The sequence below is a fragment of the Coffea arabica genome, chromosome 10e, assembly GCF_036785885.1.
Source record: "Coffea arabica cultivar ET-39 chromosome 10e, Coffea Arabica ET-39 HiFi, whole genome shotgun sequence".
NCBI classification, from domain to species: domain Eukaryota; kingdom Viridiplantae; phylum Streptophyta; class Magnoliopsida; order Gentianales; family Rubiaceae; genus Coffea; species Coffea arabica.
Genome location: NC_092328.1, coordinates 45,471,640 through 45,494,274, shown reverse-complemented (window position 1 = coordinate 45,494,274; position 22,635 = coordinate 45,471,640). Strand labels below are relative to the sequence as shown.

The 22,635-nt window shown below is 34.9% G+C and overlaps 2 protein-coding genes across 8 annotated transcripts; one reads left to right on the top strand and one right to left on the bottom strand.

Moving 5' to 3' along the window:
• Positions 1 to 1,225: 1,225 nt before the first annotated feature.
• LOC113710863 (small RNA degrading nuclease 5-like) lies at positions 1,226 to 9,644 on the top strand. 2 transcript variants are annotated; one of them, XM_027233916.2, is made up of 15 exons: positions 1,305 to 1,444; positions 1,812 to 1,847; positions 2,195 to 2,251; positions 2,361 to 2,426; positions 3,200 to 3,333; positions 3,428 to 3,540; positions 4,284 to 4,412; positions 4,520 to 4,587; positions 5,135 to 5,194; positions 5,799 to 5,854; positions 6,657 to 6,717; positions 6,811 to 7,078; positions 8,226 to 8,407; positions 8,487 to 8,782; positions 9,256 to 9,644. In XM_027233916.2, exons 4-15 carry the CDS (start codon positions 2,403 to 2,405, stop codon positions 9,377 to 9,379), a joined length of 1,515 nt encoding a protein of 504 aa, XP_027089717.1. In that variant the 5' UTR covers positions 1,305 to 1,444; positions 1,812 to 1,847; positions 2,195 to 2,251; positions 2,361 to 2,402; the 3' UTR covers positions 9,380 to 9,644. The 2 variants fall into 2 exon arrangements, with proteins under 2 accessions (XP_027089716.1, XP_027089717.1); XM_027233915.2 differs by lacking the exon at positions 1,812 to 1,847 and having other exon boundaries at positions 1,226 to 1,444.
• A 2,299-nt stretch (positions 9,645 to 11,943) lies between these two features.
• On the bottom strand, positions 11,944 to 15,892 carry LOC113712295 (scarecrow-like protein 1). Of its 6 annotated transcripts, none has more exons than XM_027235651.2 (2): positions 15,697 to 15,892; positions 11,944 to 14,061 (listed from the first exon to the last, which is right to left on the bottom strand). In XM_027235651.2, exon 2 carries the CDS (start codon positions 14,008 to 14,010, stop codon positions 12,175 to 12,177), a length of 1,836 nt encoding a protein of 611 aa, XP_027091452.1. In that variant the 5' UTR covers positions 14,011 to 14,061; positions 15,697 to 15,892; the 3' UTR covers positions 11,944 to 12,174. The 6 variants fall into 6 exon arrangements, with proteins under 6 accessions (XP_027091452.1, XP_027091454.1, XP_027091451.1 ...); XM_027235653.2 differs by having other exon boundaries at positions 11,944 to 14,020; XM_027235650.2 differs by having other exon boundaries at positions 15,729 to 15,890.
• Positions 15,893 to 22,635: the final 6,743 nt, after the last annotated feature.

Sequence of the window (22,635 nt, the reverse complement as noted above, 5' to 3'; positions counted from 1 at the left end):
AAATTGTTTACATATTATATGTTTTATAAGTAGCCTTTTTATCCGTCAAATTTTTTCCTAAAAAACATCTTTCATTGTAAATATTTGTTCTGTTTGGTTAGCATGATTTGCAAACAAAATTTTTTAAATATTATCTTCATCACTTTAAATACGATTTTTAATCACTTTTTTATCTTATATACATCACATCATAAAAAAAATGTTACAGTGTTGTTTCTGTTTTATCAAATAATCTTTTATGATTTCTGCTTTTTTATCAGTCCAATTTTCAGAGAAGGCAAAACCTCACCAAGGAATCCTCATTTTTATCATATGTTAAGTTTTATTTCTATGGCAATTTTAATTTTTTAACACAATGTTTTTCTATTTTCACTTTTAAACTTCGGTGATAAATTTGTACTTAAAATTCGTTTTTGTTGAAAAGTTTTTTTCCCTTTTAATTTAAAAAAGACTCGCTGTACTATCAAAGTTATTTACTTTAAACCTCTTTCTTCACTAATTTAGTTTACTTCTAACCTTTTTTCCCCACTCTACTTCTAACTTGTTATGCTTTTAATTCTATCATGTACACTTTATTTGTTGAGTGTGATATATGCCTATGAATTAAACATTGAAAAAATATATGCTTTTTGTTATTTTCTTTGCAACTTTTTTTTAAAATTTTTCCTCATTTGCTACTCCCATTCAAAATTTGACTAACAAATATGATGAAAAAAAAATTGAATCGAATTGAATTAAAAATTATTGAATTAAGAATTAAAATCAAATAAAAATGAAGAGATGCCAAAGAGGATACAATAACGTCTAATAAGTATAACATTATTATTTTTGAGGGAAACAAGAAACAAATAATATAGAGTCTCCCTTCCAAAACCAAAGATAACTTTTAAGAAAAAGAAAATTATGTGATGGCAAAAAAAAAAAAGGAAAGGAAAAATATCTAGAATACTTATATAGAAATTATTATTGTTGTTATATCATGTAAATATGCAAATATTGTATTATTATGTATAAACAAGTATTCATGCCTATACAGTTTACACCCATAACTACTAATTTTTTGTTCCCTTTTTTTTTTTCTTTTTTCTTTTTTTTTAAGGGTCCAATTAAAGTAACCCTTAAAGACCAATTGTGCCTGGTGGACCTTAACCCGACCCGTAACTATAACCCATTTACCCAAATATACCATGAACATTTTTCTTAATAAATTAGGAGTAATTCTTTTCCTTCCTCCATCCTCCTGTATAAAAACTCTCTTCTGCCATTTTTGTACTTCATTCTTTCTCCTTCCTCTCGGCAAACATCGACTATGAACTCTCAAAACCATCATTCCCAACATCAAAAACCCACTAATAACTGTCAGAATAATAGAGGCAAGAATGCCAGCGACAACAGTAATAGCAGCAAACCCAACAAGTCCTTCTTTGATATATATGGCCCTGAGGTATGCACTACACCATCCGCTACTTCTTTTTTTCTCTCAATTTGCTTATTTCTGTTTCTTTTCTTGGTTTGTTGACCTTTTTTAGAATTTGGGTTTTGCTTATTTACAGTTAGTTTTGTGGGATTCTCTCTTTTTTTTTTTTATTGGGATAGCTTGTTTATTGAGGAAAAGATTAGACTTTTTAGTGTCTTTGTGACATTGGCTTGATTGTAAAGAACTTAAAATTGCTCGGAGCATATTGATGTTAAGTAGGATTTTTGAGGCAGAGATTCTCGTTTATACAGAGAAAAATTAGTTTGAAAAGAATGTTAGATGTTTTTGTTTCAGTTACAGTTCAGATAGATAAAACTTGTTCTGCGTTTGCCAGGATTTCATGGTTTCAGATATCAGCTGGGGAATGTAGGTAAGTATGTGTAGAATAGTTTTGAGTTATGTTTACCAAAGATAAGAGCAATCTTTGAGCAATTAGAAGAGAGGGAGAGAAGAAAGACAGATTTCAAGACTTGACAGTTTAGTTATATCGTACCGCTTTTTTCTCCTGACATTCATTGCAATGTTCGTATATTTGCTGATATTATTGTCACTCTCCGGTTCTTCATCAAAGATTGACCAAATAACTTTTCTGTACTTTACTGGTGAGCATCATTGTAGGGGAACGCATGTACATGTTAAACATGTTTAATAGTTTCCGAGTGCTTTGATTTATTTGGTTATAATGACATTGAAATGAATTTAATTTGTGTGATGCAGGGGAGAGCGGATGTAGTTTTTAAGCAGCCAGATGCCAATTCGACATTGAATTTGCAAGTAGGTTTGGACAGTTCTTTAGTGCTTTGTCCCATCTAGAGGGATTTCTTAAGCAGAGCTGGAAATAACAAAATATTAATTGCTTCCATATGTGTCATGTGGTATGCAGGATGTGCAAGGGCTTGTCACCTGGGTTCTTGGTGACGGATTCATGCCATCATGGATTTTTATCAAAGTAAGGAAATTATGATATATATCCTTCATATTGAAGTTTCAAGTTTGAATAATATTTCGTGAGAATATATATAACTCATCAGGAAATGGACATACATAGATGCATTGTTCTGCTGCGTTGTTTAATATTCAACTCTGCTTTGGATTGGAGAACTATATAGAACTTGTTTGAGATAAAAAGTGTCTAACGATCAGGTATCTGAAGATAGGGCTCTTTCCGTGAGAAATCAATCCTTCAATCCGAGTCTGTTATATCCTGGTCCTAATTCAGGGTGGCCTTGTGTAAACTGTTAAAGTTTCTTGCTTGTGCCTCCTGTGTCAGTTCTCATTTGGTTCTGAGAGACCTGAGGGCTAGAACTTCGTGTGGGGTTTGGATGGTTCACAGACCACCATGCTCTTTCTTGGCTCAAGTAACTGCCCAATTCCTAGTGTTTTTGGTTAAAAAGTTTTCTTTCCTGTAATTCCCATTGGGTGATGGTTTTTTTTTTTGGTTGCTTCCCCCCCCCCCCCCCCCCCCGCCCCCCGCGGTTCCTTCTAGTTGTTATGTCTCTCTTTTGTGGGAAGCAGGGGTTTGACTTGTTTGGGGTGCCCTGGAATTTAAACTATTTTTTGTCAATTATTCACATAAAGAAAAGATTTTGTTTTGCTTTATCATGCACTTTGATGTTTTTGACCTCTGCCCGTTTCACCCATATGCTTGCTATTCCTCATGAATTTACTGCAAGACTTGTATTGATTGTGGAGGCACTCTGAACAGTTCTTTGTAACATGCAGAACAAACCGTTAATACCAAAAGTCGTTATGGTGTATCTCCCTGGCCTTGATGCAGCTATGTACTTATCGCAGTCCAAGTTACTAAATGGTTTTAAACAATGTTGTGGCGTTCCTCGAGCAGTATTAGCTCTTAGGTTGGTCATGCCTACACAATGCAACAAAAACTGTGGCTTTTTTGTTTTGGTACTACAACATGATAATCATTTCCTATTGTCCGTTCTGTTCTAGTTGTGCATCAGAGGGAATGCAGACAATAGATGCACTGCTTACCTGCAAAACCAAAAGAAAGAGGGAAGCAACTCAGTCCTCTGTGAAAAAAACTTTTCAAACAACTGAACGAGGTATTATTAACATTTTGTCTTTTATAATTTTACCTGCACTTTTTGTGTTGTACTTTTGCTTTTGAGTCTAGGAAAACAGTATTGGAAACATGATTGTGTGAGTCTAGGAATGAGTTGCTTGGTGGATATATATCTAGTGGCTTCCTGGGTCAGTAGAGATGAAGTGTGAAACTGCGGCTCGAACTGAGAGCGATTGAATAGCAGCTGCCTCTAGAACTTTTGCACATTTCATTTCTAACATGCAACTTTAAAGACAGTCTATGCAGTAACAAAGTTTCTTCTTGGTGATTAGAAGAATGGGGTTTGGTCCATAGAACTAGCAATCACTGCTTAGTATATAAATATGCATGCTGTATGTGTATCTAATCCTCCCACATGACCTTAGAATGCTGGGATTCTTGTGTGCTGTGTTTTCCTGTTTCCAATATTGTTACCATCCAATAATCAGAATTGTCTATCAAATGCATTGTAACGCAGTTTCTGATCGTCTGGAACTTAAGTGATGTTTTCTTTTTGGCCAAAATTATCTTCTTGATTGAAGTGAGTTGAGTTCATGCACTTCATGTAAAGAATCCAATTTCAGATTGTATTCGAATTGCATTGACTAACTATAGTGGATTAAATTCAGAAGACAAGTAAGTTTAGGGTAGATCATAGAGCTTCATCCCAGCAGTGGGTGTATTAGGTAACTCAAAACTGGTGTATGCTTGTTCTGATTGACAACACTGTCCTATTTAATGCAGGAACTTATCCGTCTAATTCATCAGGGGATCCATCTCCCGCTGATGCTCTGAACAATCTACCATTCCCAATGACATACTACACACTGACAGCTAAGGAATTAGAAGATAATGGATACTGCAACCGACCAGGTCCCATGGATTTTGATGTTGATGCATTAAATTTTCACTTTCAGTTTCTTTTTTAAGTGCCTATCCTAACAAAAGATAGATTTTTGCAATGTTGTTTTGCATTGCAGATTTTTGTTCAACTCTTCCAGCTCCTGCAACTCCTCCATATGAAATTTTAGCTCTTGACTGTGAGATGGTATGTAGGTGGTTGAGTGTGGCATTGGTTTTATCAATTGTAGAGCGAGATCAGTTATTTTCAAGCTAATATTTCATCACTTATGGTCCCACAAGTGGATGAAATCACGTATATGTGTTCTTTATGACCTGTCTCTGACTTTTACATATAGCTAAGATAGTGAATTTGGCTCCTATTGGTTAAGTTACTGTTAATGATGTGATTGCTTTCATTGTTGATAGCACTTAGGCACTTGGTGCCTCTTTTCATAATGCTCCTATACTATCATTGGAAAAATTTGGCCATCTTTTTCCACTACCTATGTTGAACTAGTTATAATTTTTCTGTGTGCAGCTAAAAGAAAAGAGTGTTTAATGCAAATATACAATATGTTTGATTTAATGACCCTCCCTCCCTCCCTCCCTCTCTCTATATGTGTGTGTGTGTGTGTGCACGTGTTCATGTGGAATCACTCTGTTTCTATCAAGGTGCCTGAAGTAATCATATTTTTAATTTTTTAATATTCTATTCACATTTCACTTTTAGCAAATCATCTTTATTTTTCCAGTGCATTACAAAGGAAGGGTTTGAACTTACTCGAGTGACACTTGTAGATGTCAAAGGACAGGTATGCTTCATCTATTTGGCTGCTTCCAGCAACATGTGCGATGTTGGTCCTACACCATTTTGTTTTCATTATTCATTTTCATCCCGGGTATCATTTCACTCAAAAAATGTTTTCTTATCTTTTTGGGGGGTTGGTGTGGGTGTAGTGAGGATTATGTTGTCAGTCATTTGATACTTTTGCAGTGAATTTAGTAGCTAGACTGTTGTACAGGATGAGTGGGTATGAATCAAATATTCATGCCACAAGGGGACGTGCATTTTTTAATGTCTTTTATACAGCACAAAAGTTGTCTATTGTCTCATTCAGATTACTTCTCAACTTTAATGTCACCATAGTTCATCTAATGGATTGTGGGCTTAGTGGAGCTTGTGAATATGGGATTTGTTTCAGAAGCACTAGTTACCTGTAAACGAAGTCAAGGAAGATGTGGACTATAGCATGTGGTCTGACTTAGTCTGCAGCTTCTGGACTTTTACTTTGTAGCTATTGGTGCCAGCTGAGCAAATTTTTTTCTATTCCATACTATTACTCATAATTAGGACATCGTGAATAAATTAAAGGATGTGTTTCTTGTATTTTTTCTGACCCTTTCAAAATTTTGCAGGTTGTGTTGGACAAACTTATTAAACCTTCTAATCCCATCGTTGATTATAATACTAGGTAATAATTTATGTCAAAATCTGTTGCAAGATTAGTCTTAATTCTTTCCCTCTAGTAGGATGCCATTATTGGCTGTTTTTCCCCTTTGGTTTCTAGCTTCTAAACTAGCATTTTTTTTTTTTTTGGTGATTAGGAAGTTGCAAATGCATCCCTATTTTTTTCCAGTAATAGTTATGTTCATGTTATTAGTATTATGTTCATTTTCATCCTTATGATGAATTGATATTATCACTATTTTGAGAACCAATGTCTAAAAATATTCGTTTGTATTTGCTGTCACATACACTTGTTTTTGCAGTCTGAAATGTAATGTTTCTTTCTAGGGTCTTATTAGCTTATCTCAACATACATTAAATGTCTGGCATGGTGCTTATATGATTTCTGTTTTGCTTCCAAAAGTTTGAGGTAACTTTTTGAACATTGAGCTCATAAATTTTTGTTTCTGTGACACTCATGCTTGAGATTTTTGCATGGAGCATCTGATATTAGTTGCTCTGACCTTCATATTTGTTGATATTTACATTTTCTCTCAAGTTATGTTTCTAAAGCATTTACTCGATTGGGGGATTTGGAATTGAAAAGACAATATTAAAATGTTTAAAGGTGCAAGTGCAAGGGCCTTTAATATCTATAGTGAAGAAACTAAGCCTTATAGCATGCTAGGACTATAGTTGCAAAGCACTCTAACAAAGTTTTCATGCCAAAGGTTGTCTGCTTGACAGTTTTGTCAGTTTGGAGAGTAATTTTCTCTATAGTTGTGAAATAGTATAATTCTTTAAATTTTGTTCTTCTCAATTTTTAGGTACAGTGGAATAACAGATGAGATGTTAAATGGGGTGACAACAACTCTAAAAGACATTCAGGTTCATTGAGTTTTAATTCTGTTATTTACCTGAAAAGCTAATTCTACAGCATTGTGCTTTTATTAATATGTTTGATACTGCTTTTATCTTCAGGAGGAATTTCTACAATTGGTTTACAAAGAGACTATTCTTGTGGGCCATTCATTGGAGAACGATTTGTTAGCGCTGAAGATATTTCATGATTTGGTGATTGACACAGCAGTGTTATACAAACATCCACGGGGGAAATCTTTCAAGACGGCCCTCCGTGTCCTGAGCAGGAGATTTCTTTCCAGAGAGATTCAGGATTCAGGAAATGGACACGATAGTATTGAAGATGCAAGAGCTACGATGGAACTGGCATTACTGAAGATCAGACATGGTAAATGGTCATCTTCTCATGCTAGAAGCATTTGCAACATAGTTCATCTAGGCTTCAGAGCATTTCAAATGTTATTGTACTGCTTCTTGTATCATGTAATGTCTTATATCAGGTTGTAATCTTCCCTATCTGCATTTGGTACCTTCAATTGTATTACTCTGCTTGCTTAGATTATATATTCTTTTTGGTTATGCTATTCTCCTTTAATTTCTGTGTTTCATATGCTTAGATATCTGGCAAGATTACAGCTGAAATGTGCCATGTTAGACTAAGGTTTAATCTTTTGTATATTGCTCATGGGTACACAGTCAATGCTAGTGAGAATTCTTCAGCATACACATTTTTTTAATTGTCAAAACATGTTTTAACGGTCAAAACTTCTTCAGCATACTTTGGTCATAGCTATCTGTTAACTGGTTTTCTAGCTTATCTCTACTCTGAGAATATCACCTTGTCTCAACCTAACACTGCCAAATTTACAACGTTTCTTTTGCCAAGCTCCTTTTCATTTTTATTCCCTATTTTCACTCAATTTTAGTCATTGTTGTTTGAAGCATTCTTGTCCCTTGTACATCCTTCATTGTTGTTTATCATAAGCAGTGTGTCATTTGATAGCATCTTCTGTTTTTATGTACAAACCTTTCTGCATTTTCTTTACATCTAATGGTATTCGACTGCATTATCTTTTTTATTATTGCTGAAGAAGACTTTTATTGCTCTAACTAGAGTTTGAGGAAATTTCAGTGGCCTAATAGCTTTTCTTTACATCATGTTGTTGTATGAAAAATGGTTGTTTGCATTTCTCTCTCGAATGTAATGTGATTTATGATAACAAAATAGGAAAAAGAAAGGTTTTCCCTTTTTTTTTGGGGGTGGGGGGATGGAGGGGAAGGGGGGCGTCTGTTCCTTTTGTCTTTACTATTCTTATACAAAAGGATGATACAATTTATAATTTTCAAGTTTATGGCATGGGAATACTATTATTAACCCTTTCAATCATAGTTTCTCCAGAGGAATTTTTCCAGATGAACATAATCGGGATTGGATATTGCAATCATTAATGTTGAAAGACAGTGGTTCATCAAAATTAATAGATTTGCTGTCCTAGTGTTCTCTGCTCTCATTGCCTTATAATTACTCTCTTCAGGACCTGATTTTGGTTCACCTCCATCATTTGTGCGGAAAAAGCTCCTTACGGTTCTGGGTGAATATGGCAAAACCTCCTCTATAATTGACGATACATCTGTAGTGAGGCGATATTCCTCTGAGCTGTCCCGTTCAATAGCAGTTTCTTCAGATGATGATGCTCTTTCAAAAGCCAGAAAAGAGGTATTGTTTTGGCATATTTGGAGAAAAGATTCTTCCTTACCCATTAACTTAATATTCTAAAATTTCTGCGCCTTGATAGGTGAGAAATGACATGGTGCATTTCATCTGGACGCAATTTGCAGAGCTAAATTGCTACTTTATGAAACAAGCAGAGGACACAGAAAATGTAAACAAGAAGCTAGCTGAGATGATTTCTTTGCTTACATGTAACCAGAAGCCTAGTGGAAGAAAAAGCATCAAATGCAGCATAACCTCTGAACTGAAGGACATTCTTTGTCGCATGGATGAGAGAATTAGAAGCCTCCATTCTGATCTACCTTTAAACTCCATGCTCATTATATGCACGGGTCATGGAGACACTGCAATTGTTCATAGGTAATTCAGTCATGGCGTCATCTTCAATACGTTAATAACAACATTTTCACCTTGTGATCTTCTGGTGCAGTTGGCTTTTTGTTTTCCCTTGCATCTGTGAATGAGATGGTACTTGAGCAACCATGAGTTGTTATGGACTTAAACTGGGATGGTTGAACCGTTGAACCAATTATTTTACTGTCTTCAAGATCTCTTGTTTATATCCATAAATGTGCTGAAGCAGTTGTTGGATTGTCTTCCAGATCACACAGCACATCGAAACTTAGTCCCTATAAAATTAACTTATTTTTTTCTCTCACGTTTTTACTGGTCAAGCAAGAACCTGGAAGTTTAGTTCAATTACTTTGATGTCAAAATCATGACTTTACAATCCAAAAAGTCTTTCATTTTACATCTGTTATTTTCCTGGCGCTGATTGGCTGATTCGTCATGTATTTCTTATTGCTGATACTTCTTCTTTGTACATGGTGAAGAATACGGAAAACCCTTTCGGAGCAGACTGAGACTACATTATGCCGAGACAAGCTTGTGAAAGTTTTGGAAGAGCTGCAAGCCCAAGCTGAAGTAGGTCTATGTTTTGTGGGTGTGAAGCACTAATGGCCCTCTCATTCTGTGTCAAAATCTCGCGATGCATAGAAACAAGGTGTACATTTGATTTATAAGGTGTAGAATTATGCAAATCTTGACGAGGGTTTTGCATGCCCTGATACGGCAATTTTCATGTGAGCCGTCTACATGTTTAATCATGTTGTGAACCATTCTTAGGGTTCCTACTTTCAAACCTTTGTAAATCACTCCTGTTGAAAAGGGCAATGCATTTCCTGGCCTTTCAGTTTTATAGAGCTATAAGCTAATTTGTCTACTGATCTTTGCAGAGTGTGGCTCCTTCTATAGTCCCTCTTTCCCCTCAGGAACTGAAGATTGAAATTGGATTCGTCATTATTGATTCAATCTAGTAAAGTCTCCTTGGGGAGCTTTTTCATCGAAAAGAATCATCCAATGTACCATAGTTGCTTATGCCTAAGGATGGCAACGGGGTGGGGTACAAATTTGTTATGGAATTTTTGGGTCTTGTATGGATAGGTTAACCTTTTCGTAACAATGGTATCAGAGCCAGGCAAAGAACCCAACGTCCCAGGTTCGAATCTCGCAGAGGCTCTGCCTCGATGAAGGGGGAGTCCCAAAATTACCAGGCCGTCGAGGACGTCGGCCTCTAAGGAGGGGCGTTTGTTATGGAATTTTTGGGCCTTGTATGGATAGGTTAACCTTTTCGTAACATTCCCCCCGCCACCGTCCCTCGTCCCCGTCTCGCCCTGCTTCTCTTGCGGTTGCTCCCGTGAGACTAATAAAAATTTGTTATATAATTTTATTATAGTTAAATTTTAGCAAATAATCAAGTACTAAAATATTAACACATTACCAAATTATTATTCATTGTAATTTTACAATTGAAACTTATAAAAACAATCAAACAAAATTATTTGAATACAATCCAACATTATGAAATAAATACAACTAAAGTAGTTAAGTTTTCACTTTTGGCACAAATACAATCACTAATTCATTATTGTACTTGTCCTTTTTTTGGAGAAAAAAATGTTATTGTATTAAGTGTAATTAGGGATTTAGTATAAATGTATTAGTAAATTTAGTATAACCAATGAATAATTTGTATTAGTACACATATATAATTATTAGTATAATTGATAATATCAATTATATTACATATACTAATATACATTATATAATACATATAATTAATAATATCATTATCATAAGTTTGTAACTAATTAAATTATATATTATATGTATAATCATATACATAAATATATATATTTTTTATATATTTATTTTTTTAAAACGGGTGGTGGGGCGGTGGTACACTCCCCCGCCCCGTTTCTAAGCTGGAGGAAAAAAAATTCCCCCCCGACCCCGCTCTATTAACCCCCCGCGGGGCGGGTGGCCACCTTACTTATGTCTTGGAAATAGGTTCTATATTAGTTTAAGTTTTTGGAGCATGCCTAAAAATCAAGGGAGAATTTTTTTCTTTTGACTTGCCCCGCCACCAATTCTTTTGGTTGAGATAAAAGAGACTAGATTGTCTTTCTTTAGATTAAAGACAGATAAGTTGAAGCCTTTTTTTCAGATTAGAAATTATATTTAATAGAAGTTAGAACTTCTAGATTGCAGAATGGTCAATGAAATGTCTACGCTATGATTAAATTTTGATACAATGAGATCTTATACGATCCTTTCAAGATATCATATGAGATATCAAGCTGTAGAACTTTCTCTTTGCTGTTAGTTCTTTTGACTTTAGCCTAATTTGGCAAGTGTAATTATGTTTTCAGGGTCTGTTAAATTGGACAAAAAGCAGCAAACAGGTTAATATTCATGTGCAAACCAATGAGTTATGTACAATCTACATCAAGATGTGGAGATGAACTGAAACAAGATGCACAATTTATTTTGTTGTTTTGAACTTACACCTGATTTTTTCTTAATCATTATTGATTTGTCATCCATCTTATCCTCACTACTCTATTCAAGTGAACTTTTGATAGTACAAAATTCTTCCCCATTGGGTTTTTGCCTTGGTGTCTTCAGGGTTAGCTTACAATATATATAATGTTTCAGTCATAGCTGCCCTCTGATTGTTTAAGCCCCTCAAAACATCTGAAATCAGCAGCAATCTTACCAAATAAAACCCTGACGTTTTTCAGATTTGAGAGCTTAATAAATTCATAAATGTTAAAAGGAATCAGCCATGGCTATAACGGATGGGAGACGCAGGTGAGAGCAAGAATTATAGCAAACTTGGCCTGGGATGTCCAAAGTTGTACTGCATTCAAAAGCCAGGATGGTCTGAAGAGGGCGCTTTGATACATGCTTGCGTTCTTGGTCATGAAGAATATGGCACTAGGTTGATGTAAAAAACCTTTAATCTGATAGATAGTTTAGCTTAAAGCACATAATATTAGAAACCAACCAGCTATTACAGATCCATTTCTTGCATTAAAGTCATCTTGCTCTTCTGTTATTCATATGCTTTTTACCTGATAGCCTTCAATGAGAGCCCTAAAATCGAACGAAACATCGGCCATCCAAGAATAACACAGGAGCAAGGGAGAGGCAGCTAGGTGCTTGAAGGGAAGGAAATATGGTGGAATAATTACTAGATTCAAGATACGCATGCTATCACTCTTAAAAACTCATAATTTTACAGGAATTAAGACAATGCATACCAAATCTACGCTTTAGTTAGTTCCTACATCATCCTGTATCCTGATAAAATACAAAAATTATAGCTACAGTCAGATGCAACATATAACAAGGAGAAAATGCATCACTCCCATTTTGCATTTGGCTCATTTGTGACAACTTAACTCTGTTTACCTCCATGCTGAAGCAGCGATCAAAATTTTATCCTCCCATCCAAAATGGAGTGCACCAGTCTCCTCCTTAACCTTGTAACGCTCGGAATATTGCTTTATCAGTTTGCGAATTTCATCCTTCACATTTTGGCCAATCGGGCTTGAAGTAAACCCTGCCATCATCATCCTTGCCCTCCATTTACCAGCAACCTCATAACGCTCTATTCTTTCCTCTCCCTCGCATGCAACAATGTTAATTATGTCACGAGCCAGACATTGCCTCTCTACATTCATTCTCTCCTGGCCGTCTCTAGGAAGAGTTGCCTCAAGAGAATCAAACACAGCAGAGTAGTAACTGTAGGCTTCAGCAAACCTTTGTAGAAATGGGGCAGTATTAGTATTCACATCTTGTTCAACAAGAGTAACAAGTTTTGGATTTAAGCCCTTAACCATCCTTAGAAGCTGGTCTCGTTGATTTACAGTTGATACACTTTCATCCGGCATGTGGTGAAGCTGGAAAGCAAAATTCACAATAAGAGCTTCCCCAGGCTTGCAGTCAAACATTGATGGGTCAATATCTGCGGTCTTTGCAGCGACTGAATGAAATGTTAATGGTATCTTAAGATCTTCAGCAAGGGTTTCAAGCATCTGTCCTATGATCTTTAAGCCACCAACGGCACGTTGAACTGATTCAGGATCATCCACCCCAGTTAACCTCAGATGGGAGGGCTTATAAGGCAGCTGAGCCAGAGTTTGCAGAAGAGTATAATATTGACTTCCTTGGTTAATATCAAAATCTATAATATGAACTCGTTTTTCGTCTTTACAAGCCTCCAGAATTGCACCATTTGCTGTCATAAATCCAAACCGGAAGCATGGACATACCTCAAAAAGGACTTGCATTGCAGAAAGCCGATCTGAAGATGGGGGCTCTTTGCATTTCAGGGCTTTATAAAGACCTTTGCCAGAGGTAGCCATGCGGGCTACAAGTGCTTCTACCATGTACGCAGCAATCCTTTCGGGAGGCTCTCCCTGGATTGAGACTCTCTGGCGCAGTTCATTGATTATTGTGGATGCTTCATCAAAGTTACCATCTTGAATTGCAGCTGCACAATCAAAAAGCATCTGCTTGGGGCCTGGAGGAGTGGTCACAGATATTTCTTTATTGCAGCTAATACTACTAAGATTTGAATCTGAGGACGATGACTCCTTCGGTGAGTCATGAAGCAGCACATTCTCGGTTGAGTCAGCCCATCCATGCTCAGTTTCCAATAGATCATTGTCAACAATGTTGTTATCATCGAAAAGTGCTCTTTCAAGTTCTTGGAGTTTAAGTCTCACCTCGTCCTCATCGTAATCTGTTGCATCAGGATCTTCAGCACCCAAGTATTCAGATTCATAACTGAATTCATAAGTATCACATTGTTTTGCAGGCATGAAAGAGTTGCTAAAAGAATGTTGGCCAGCTAAGAGCTGGTTGGAAGAAGGATGTGGCGAGTCAAATCGATTTCCCAAAACATCAGAGATTGATGAATGTGCAAATTCTTCTGATGGAGATTCAAGGAAATACTTTGGATCATAACTCCCATCGCTGTAAGATTCACTTGAGTACGTAATTCCTTGTTGCTTCTCCAAGATTGCTTTTGAAAAACCAGAATTATTCCTGGAATCCTTCAAAGAGTAGAGTTTACGGTTTCTAAAAGATGAAGCTGACTTGACTAAGGACATGTCTGATTTTTCGTTTGCGAGGAACGACGTCTGAGCATAAAATGTTTCTTCTTCTGTCCAAAACTGCCTCCTAGATTGAGCAGCAAGTGTTTCTGTGCCAGTTTCTACTGAAGTCCGAGCGAACATGCGTTGACCTCTGAAGAATACAGTGTGTGTCTGTCAGCTAATAAGAAATTTCTGCATTCCATCACAGTTAAACATATTAATTTTTAAAAAAATGAGAAGAAAAGAAGGGAACAAGCCACAATCAGAGAAGATAGAGGCAAGCTAGGACAATTACAAGAGCTCAGACCACTCAGCTAATAATCTGTCACACAGCTAGACAGGCATCGAAGAGATAGAGGAACTTTATGGATATGCATCCAAGTAAATCTTACCTAAATTCCTCAGTTAAAGAAGCTGAATTTAAGTGATTACTGGTGAAGCTCATTAACATCGAGAAGTAAATGTCATCATCTTTTTCCTAAGTGCCGCCTAAGACCTAACTCTTCAAACTTAGCCAATCACATTGATGTTACCCATTAGAACAGTACACTCACTTTCACTACTACTCTTTTCATTTCTCCAATAGGAAGTCATGGCAGCTCAGAAAGGAAGTATAGGAACAGTTCAATAAAGATTGGAACTTCTACTAATCTGCAAAGCAAGTACTTCTTGCACCCGAAAACTGGCAGCTAAGGAGCTGGGAATAGATCAACAATAAACTTATCTTTCAGCATACTTGTTTTGGATATGCATATGTAAGCTAGTCTGCGCCACGCATATTATAACTTATAATTCTGCACTCAGTTTTTTTTTGCATTTTTTCTTTACTTTAACCTTTACAGAAATGTCACTGAGCAAATATGAAATGAAATATGTTTAACCAAATAGAGTGATTGATCTAATTCTCAGCAGACAAGACAGAGTAAGCCATGTGCATCAAGATGCTATATTACCTTGCTCAGAATGTCAGGCTAATCTAGTTGTGATTAACAAAAAATCTCCCAAAATTGCCTTTTCCCCACCCTGTAGTCCCACAAGAGGTAAGGAAGCATAAGCACTAAGAAACGTTCCAACATATCATGTTTGGTGAACAGTGTTTCCAACAACAAAGATCTTCGCTTATTCTCTAGTCTCTGGAAAATTGTTTCAGTCGATCATGTGTAGTATGAACATAGTACAATACACAGTCAACAGGCAGCCAAACGAATAATATAAGGTCATTCACAACACAAAATGGAGCGTTGGTTGAAACGGATTCTGAAACTAAATCACCGGGCTTGAAACATCTGATAACCAATCCTCAAATAGATAAAAATCAAGACAAAAGAGGGACAAAAAAATACAACATAGAAAATTGAACATTCAGAAAGAAGAGAAACTTAATCATATCTACCTCTTCTCGTGAACTGGGAAGGATTTAATAGATGATTCAACAGAGATCAAGACATCAATCCTCTGTGGTGCATGAATAAATTAACAAGAACCTGAGAATTGGCTATGAGGAGGAGGGAAACCGAAGGGTTTTGACTTTGAAACCAATAAACAAAGACGACCTCAAAGCAAATACACCCTTTTAAGGCATCTTTGCATTAAAGAATTCTAACAGTTGGGTTGGTAGAAAAGCAACAAATGAAAGAACACAACAATAAAGCAATCAGAGAAGTCCAAATAACAGCAACCATTAAAAAAAACCATGGATGAAATCTACTTCAAAATCAACCTCAAAGACAATAAAGGTTAAAGAATGCTTAAAATTCATTAGTACATGCTCAAATCATATGAACCGATTAAAATTCCATGACTTTAACATCCCATATAAGAACATACCAAGAAAATCCAGGAAACAGAAGAAGAAAGACCTGTAGAAAAAGTCACCACCCTATCCCTCCACTATTTTTTTGCATAGAAACCTCTTGACTCCTGAGACTTGTACCCCAGTTCTATTTTTATCCCATTGTATTATTTGTCTGCATGTCCAATTCTGCTACCACCAACTTGTCTGACTGAATGGGGAAGTTTAATGGTTGTTGACAGTACAATTTTTATGTCAACTGTCAAAAACCAAATGGCACCATGCTGATGCATAACATGGCCTATGTGTGGGCATCATGTGTCATGGGCCCACTTTTCACTAAATCAAATCAATCGCAACCATTGATTCATAATCCTATGATACAGGAAATTAACATTATTGCACGTAGATTTAGTAAGATTTTGACACGTGCTATGCTACACCATGCTGATGTTGGTAATGACGTTATTTACTATTAAGTTACTATCTTAGTAATACTAATTTAATTTTAATATTTTGTATTTAGTGGTAACACATAGAATACGCGTAATAAAAGGAGACATCGGACTTAGTACAAAACTTTGATCTCCATTTTATTGCTACCTCCTAATTTACGTGTCAATGTGTTGTAGTAAATTTAATACTCCGTTTGGATAAGCTGTTTTTAGGATATTTTTGAAAAATTATACTATAGCAGTGTATATGAAAAATTTTTATTATAAAAATTTTTTGAAATATTTGATATATTATATGGATGATATGTTTTTTGAATTATTTTTATTTGTATATTACTGTAAATTATATTTGAAAAACTTATTTTTAAAAAAATGGCCAATTCACACGGACATTTATATTTTAGTATTAAATCTTATATATACTAATAATATATATATTATCACGATTAGATATATAATATATGAATAAAATTTGAATTTCAAATTTAAATTCATATGAGCTATCGTTTCGTATCGTGTATGATGTATACACTGTCATTTGCTTTTTTTTATAGTGTGTGTTTAGAATACCAAAACGAAGAATCCTACTATTATACGGCGCTACTACTCGATCTCGGCAAATCAAAGAGTCATGGCATTTTCTGTGGAAAAAAGTCAAAATCTAGAAACAAATGCTGGAACCCATGAAGCTTCTTGATTGTGTGCTCCGTGTTATGGTGATCTGATTTTCAAAGACGTGTTCTGTGTAATGGACAATCGGTCCCCTTGGGAATTCTGTTGACCATGGAAGAATAGCAATTATTGTGTTGTTACTTTATCTATGAGCTTGGGCAGTCTTTGATTTGTTAACTTGTCTCGATTAGGCATGTCCTAAATTGCTTTGTATCAATTGCTCATAGACTTTTTTTTTTATTTTTAACGTGAACAATGGAACTGACTTGGGAGGGATTTCTCTAGTGTCTAGTTCGAGTTAGTACGTAGCCAAAATAGCTGGCTCGATTCAGATCGAACTAATATGCAAATGTTTTAAAACAAAATATTGTAATCTTAAATATACATTTAATCGAGAATCTGATACACGCGCTGAAAGTTTATTGATTTATATGCGCGTAAAACTACTAATTATATGCAGAGCTAATAGAAACATTTAATCATTTTTTTTTCTTTTCATTTTCTTCTTATCAGATTTAGAGTCTTGCTTGATTTTTTGAAAAAAAAAAAAAAAGAAAAAAGAAAAGAAAGGATCAACCCTTGACCCGTCTTGGACATGAAAATGGCCAACCAAACTGGTCAAAATTAGATAGGGATTAATTAGTTTGTTAGACCAGTTCAATAGGAACACAATAAATGAGTTGTTTAGCTTGGTTCACTATCAAATCAAACCACCGGTCAATCTCACAAAGGGTGACCGGTTGAGTCGGGCAAGATTAGCTCTATGGGGTTTTGTCTTTAATTTGGTAATTTATTTGATAGCATCTTTTTTGTGGTTTTAATTCTTAACTTTTTTATTTGTAAATCAACAATTTGAGGTAGATTTTCTTACTTTTTTTGGACTACAATAATTATTGATTTACATCCAAAAAAAAAGCCAAAAAACAGTTGATCCCATCAGTCGAATCGATCACGCACGTACCTTCGGAACTAAATCCAAATGATTTTTGAAAATATTGGTGGAATCAGATAATAAAAAAAAAGGGTTTGGAAATGTGGGGAATGGTAAAGAAAGGGCACAGGGAAAATTTCAACAAGTTAGTTGCAAGGTTGGTAAACACAAATTTCAGTCCAAATGTGAAATGAATCTTTCTACCAAGATAAGGACTTGTAATCTTGTAGAGATGTTTGGCGAGAAAAACCCTTGTGGAATTTTTGTGCTTATCGTGCCAGAACGAAATGATACGTTTCTTCAAGTGTTGTGTCTTTTTCATCATTGCTGACCTTATCCAAAACAAGTGCCTGAAGTATTCAAAGAATTATCTATTAGGACCATGAATTTTAATCAAGCACGATGATTTTGGGATTCATGATGCCAAGTCACACTCAACTAATGACTACATAAACCAATCTCTTGACACTCAAAACTAAAATAATTTAAGTACATTGGTAGCATGATTACCGCACTAATTTCTTTCCCAAGTGCAAATTGTCATCAAAGTCTACTATTAAGAGGTGAAGTTAAGACAAGTAGTCATGATGTTCAATTTGAAGTTTGGAGGCTTCACTCTGACACTAATAGAATATACAGCCATTTGGATGGTTTGTAAAGTACATATTACATCATGGAGGGTTTCTTCTTTCTTTCTTTCTTTCTTTCTTCTTTTTTCAAAGAAGAAAGATTTTGTCTATGATCTTCTCTGATTTGTTTTTGGAAGTTCTGTATACGCTATAGGAAGTTGATTTTGATCATAACCTGTAAAAAGATTGTAACCCCGAGGTTGGCTCGGCTGGTGCTGGGGAGCCTCCTCAGGTCCTGATATCGGGTGGTCGCGGTTTGACCCCTTCTAAACGTCTTGTGTATTCTGGGGGTGGGGCACAAGCGGAGTAAGAATAGTCGGGTCTGAGAATATAACCCGTGAATCTCGGATACCCACTTTTGTCAGAAAAAAAAAAAGTAAAAAGATTGCTTAATGGCCTAAATAAACTGCTAGTATAATTTTTACCCAGAGATTGTTGATTGTAAATATGAAGGCTGAATCAGATCAAGCTTCAGAGTCACCAAAGCAAAACATTAGAATTTGAACATTCTAATACAATTGAACTGTTTAAATTAGATCGATCATTTCGGACCAAGGATGAAATGACAAGACAAATGGAGCAGGGGAAATAATTCTTTATGAGCGCTCAATTCATGGGTTTTGGCTAAATTCTTTATGGAATCGAATCACGGGTCTCGCAAGTTGAAAATAGTCCGGTTCAAAATGTTAAGTCGTGCAATTAGACGTGAATTTAAATTTATTAATTCATATAACAAAATTTATATAAAATTCAAGAGTACACCAAAAGTGTACTAATTTATACCAAATGTGTTAATAATTACAAGAGCCGCTTTCAGCTGAACAATTTTCTAAGGGGTACAGTACCAGCATACTCTCTGTGATTTGACAAATGTTCAATTTAAATTCCTCTGGTTTGGAAACCTGCACTATAACTCTATGTAGTTTCGACTAAATTGAAAATTTGACAGAAAATATCCAATTTAACGGTTGTGTGTGAAATGTCAATATTGACTCCACTATACGTGAGATGCTTTTTATTTAATTTTCAATTTAGTCGAAATCGCAGGGAGTTATAGTGTAATTTTTCAAACTAGAGAGAGTTAAATTGAACATTCGAACAAATCATAGAGAGTTCATTTATATATATAGGGCAATATTGACATTGCATTTAAAACCGTTAGATTGGATACTTTTCGTCCAATTTTTAATTTAATTGAAACTACGGGGAGATATAAAATTTTAAATTAGAGGAAGTTAAATTGAATATTTAGCAAATTATAGTGAGTTTTTTTTTGGTATTTTACCTTTTCTATGTTGTGAGATTCTCTGTCAATATTGCTTTCCTAACAAGCAAGATGTCATTTTGTCAAAAAAACAGTAGTGATGGCTCCTCAGTCTATAACGATGATGTTATAGTGCACCGCATATACGTCTTTCATGCCAGAAAGTTCACCTATGCAAGTTGTTAAATATAGATCATTCTGACTCACAAACCTGTCAGATTCATATCCAGACCTTTAAACTAAAACGCTCATGGGCATATGTATCGGACCAACTCAAAGTTAGATTTAATTGGCTAATTATTTACTACTACAAAATGATCATTCATCAGTCATTATTTCATCAAAAAATAGAGAGCAAATCGATGAATTATGAGAGGCTGTGTATACGCCCAAGGACGGAACTCGGAGAGGGCAAGAAGGGGCTGTCAGCAAATTCTAGAAATTCGTTTTTTTCTTTAAAAAAAGATCTTAAAAATTTTGAAAAAAAAAATCTAAATGTATTTTAAGCTATTTTCCCCCAAAATTGAGAGAGAGAGAGAGAGAGTTGTGGGAGAAAATGTTTGCCAGTCTGAAATTGCGTTGTCCACTGAAGCTGCTTCTTGTTTGCTATCTCAAAGTGCGTTGGTTGCACCAATCCGACCACGGGAATCATTCCCACGGGATTTGACTATTCATTCAAATGCTGTTAGTGTCCGCCACTGTTCCATTCACGCGCTTAATAGTTAATAGTAAGCAAACAAATAACTTTTTGTAGAATATATATAAAAGTTAGGTATGAGTTATGTCCGGGCCGTGTTGGGTTGGATCCTTGAACGAGAAGAATTGTAAATATAAAAGATATCGAATTCGAGACATTTTATTTAAAATAAAATAAAAAAGAAAAGATATATAGGTATATTAAGAAATATATAAAATACAATCACACAATTTTACTAATATTTGACATTTTGTTGACGTTGTTGTAAGAAATATTTGGATTAATTGATTTTTTTGAGAAAACAATTAAAATAGATTTTATTGCTATTGTTTAATTAAATTAGTAAATCACACTGTTAGAGGCACCTCCTCCATTAGTTGCGTGATTAAGTATTTAGCTTATATTTGAGAGTCAAAATACTTTTGATAACTCTGTACGCACTTCAAACCAAGAGTAATCTTTTGGATAGAGTATTATTTGAAATAATTACTATAATACTTTTTGTGATGTGATATATATTAAATAAAAAAAAAGTGATTGAAAATATTAAAACAAATGATTGCAAAATATATTTATAATGCAAACAAAACACTTAGGGTCCATTTGTTTCAATATAAAATATTTTTCGGAAAATCTTTTCCAAATTTTCCAATGTTTGGATGCAATTAGACCATTGAAAACCTTTTCTTTTGGAAAATGATTTTCATCCTCCGGTGGAAAACAATTTACACAATAGATCTTTAGAAGTTATTTTTCTCACTTACTATGAGTTATGAACCTAACATCCCAAACTGTCTATTCGTTTCACCACTGCATATCCTTGTGGAATCTTGCTATCTAGTTGGGGAAATAATCAGTTTATGCCTTTAAGAATGATAGACAACGTAGAGCAGAGTACTTGCAAATATTCTGTCGAAATGATATTTTAAAAGTTAATCAAACATCAGAAAAATCACTAAACATCAAAATATTTTCATGGAAAATGTTTTTCACTGAAAATATTTTCTCATGGAAAACATTTTACATCGAAACAAACGGATTCTTAGTGTGTTTGGATAGAGAGTTTTATTCGAGATATTTGAAAACATGGCAAATATTTGACTCCTACATGTTGCATAAAATGTACATGTATAAATTGGAATAATTAGGTTTGATCAATTTTCACTTCAATAAACTAGTTTTTGATTGAATTGTATGATATTTTATCCACAGAAAAAAAAAGAAAAAAGAAAAAGAGAAACTAGTTTACGTGATCAGTGAGGAAACACGTTTTATGCCCCAGGCCTGGCACTTGATGCATGCTTGATTCAAGTTATCCCAAGCCCAATCTTTTTGGATCTGTGGCAGCAGTGAAGAATGCCCCAATATTGGGCCACGACATCTTCGGCCTAGTTTGCACTGAACTACAGATATTGGGCTCAGCCCGCTTCAGTGGTTGAGGTTCGGTTGCACGTATTGACACAGCAATTTCAAGCGTACGTAAAGATTGAAAAAGCCCTAACTCTCTTTTCAGCAAACATTAGAAGTAAGATTTTTCTAATTAACTGGAAATTTTATTTTATTTTATTTTTTGTGAATCAGCAAATTATATTATGTAAGTGACAACTAATTTTTGTTATCAAAACTTAATAACTATATATCATAATAAACTTGTAACTTGTCAAAATTTATCATGGAACCACACCATTGCCCTCCTTTAATTATGTTTTCTGGTGTATGTTTGCTCACAACAATATGGTTTAATTTTTTGTTAATCATTTTTTAGCTACCCTTAGAAGAAAATTTTATGGAGCTTAAATTTAAGAATTGAACAGACAATTTTGATTCAATGCCTTCATGCTTTTTTTCCCTCATTGTCTTTTCTTCCTTGAATATTTTTTTAAAGCTAGAATAAGAATTTCAATAGAATAGAATTAAACCTAGGGCTTTTTGAAAGCCTCAATCTCTAATGATTGTATATGAACTTAATACCCACATCTGGTTACTCTTCACTATTTCTTATCCATTATTATGGGTTTTTGCCATATCATTTACAAGTCATCAGTGCACTTTCATTTTCTTCATTAAGTTCCCTTCTCATCACAAAAACCAAAAGCTTAAAGGATAAGCAATTAAAGCATATAGCCAAATGCAAAATGGCTTAAAAAGGAGCCAATTAGGTAATGAATCTTGTTGGTTAAGTTGATAAGAAAACAATCAGAACCATCAATATAAAGTAGCATTTGGATTGAATTTTCTCAGAACCGTAGCCATCTGTGTGACGTTGTGTTTAGAAGAAGTAAAGCTGCTCAAGATATATCCAAGACTATAACTACTATAACATCCA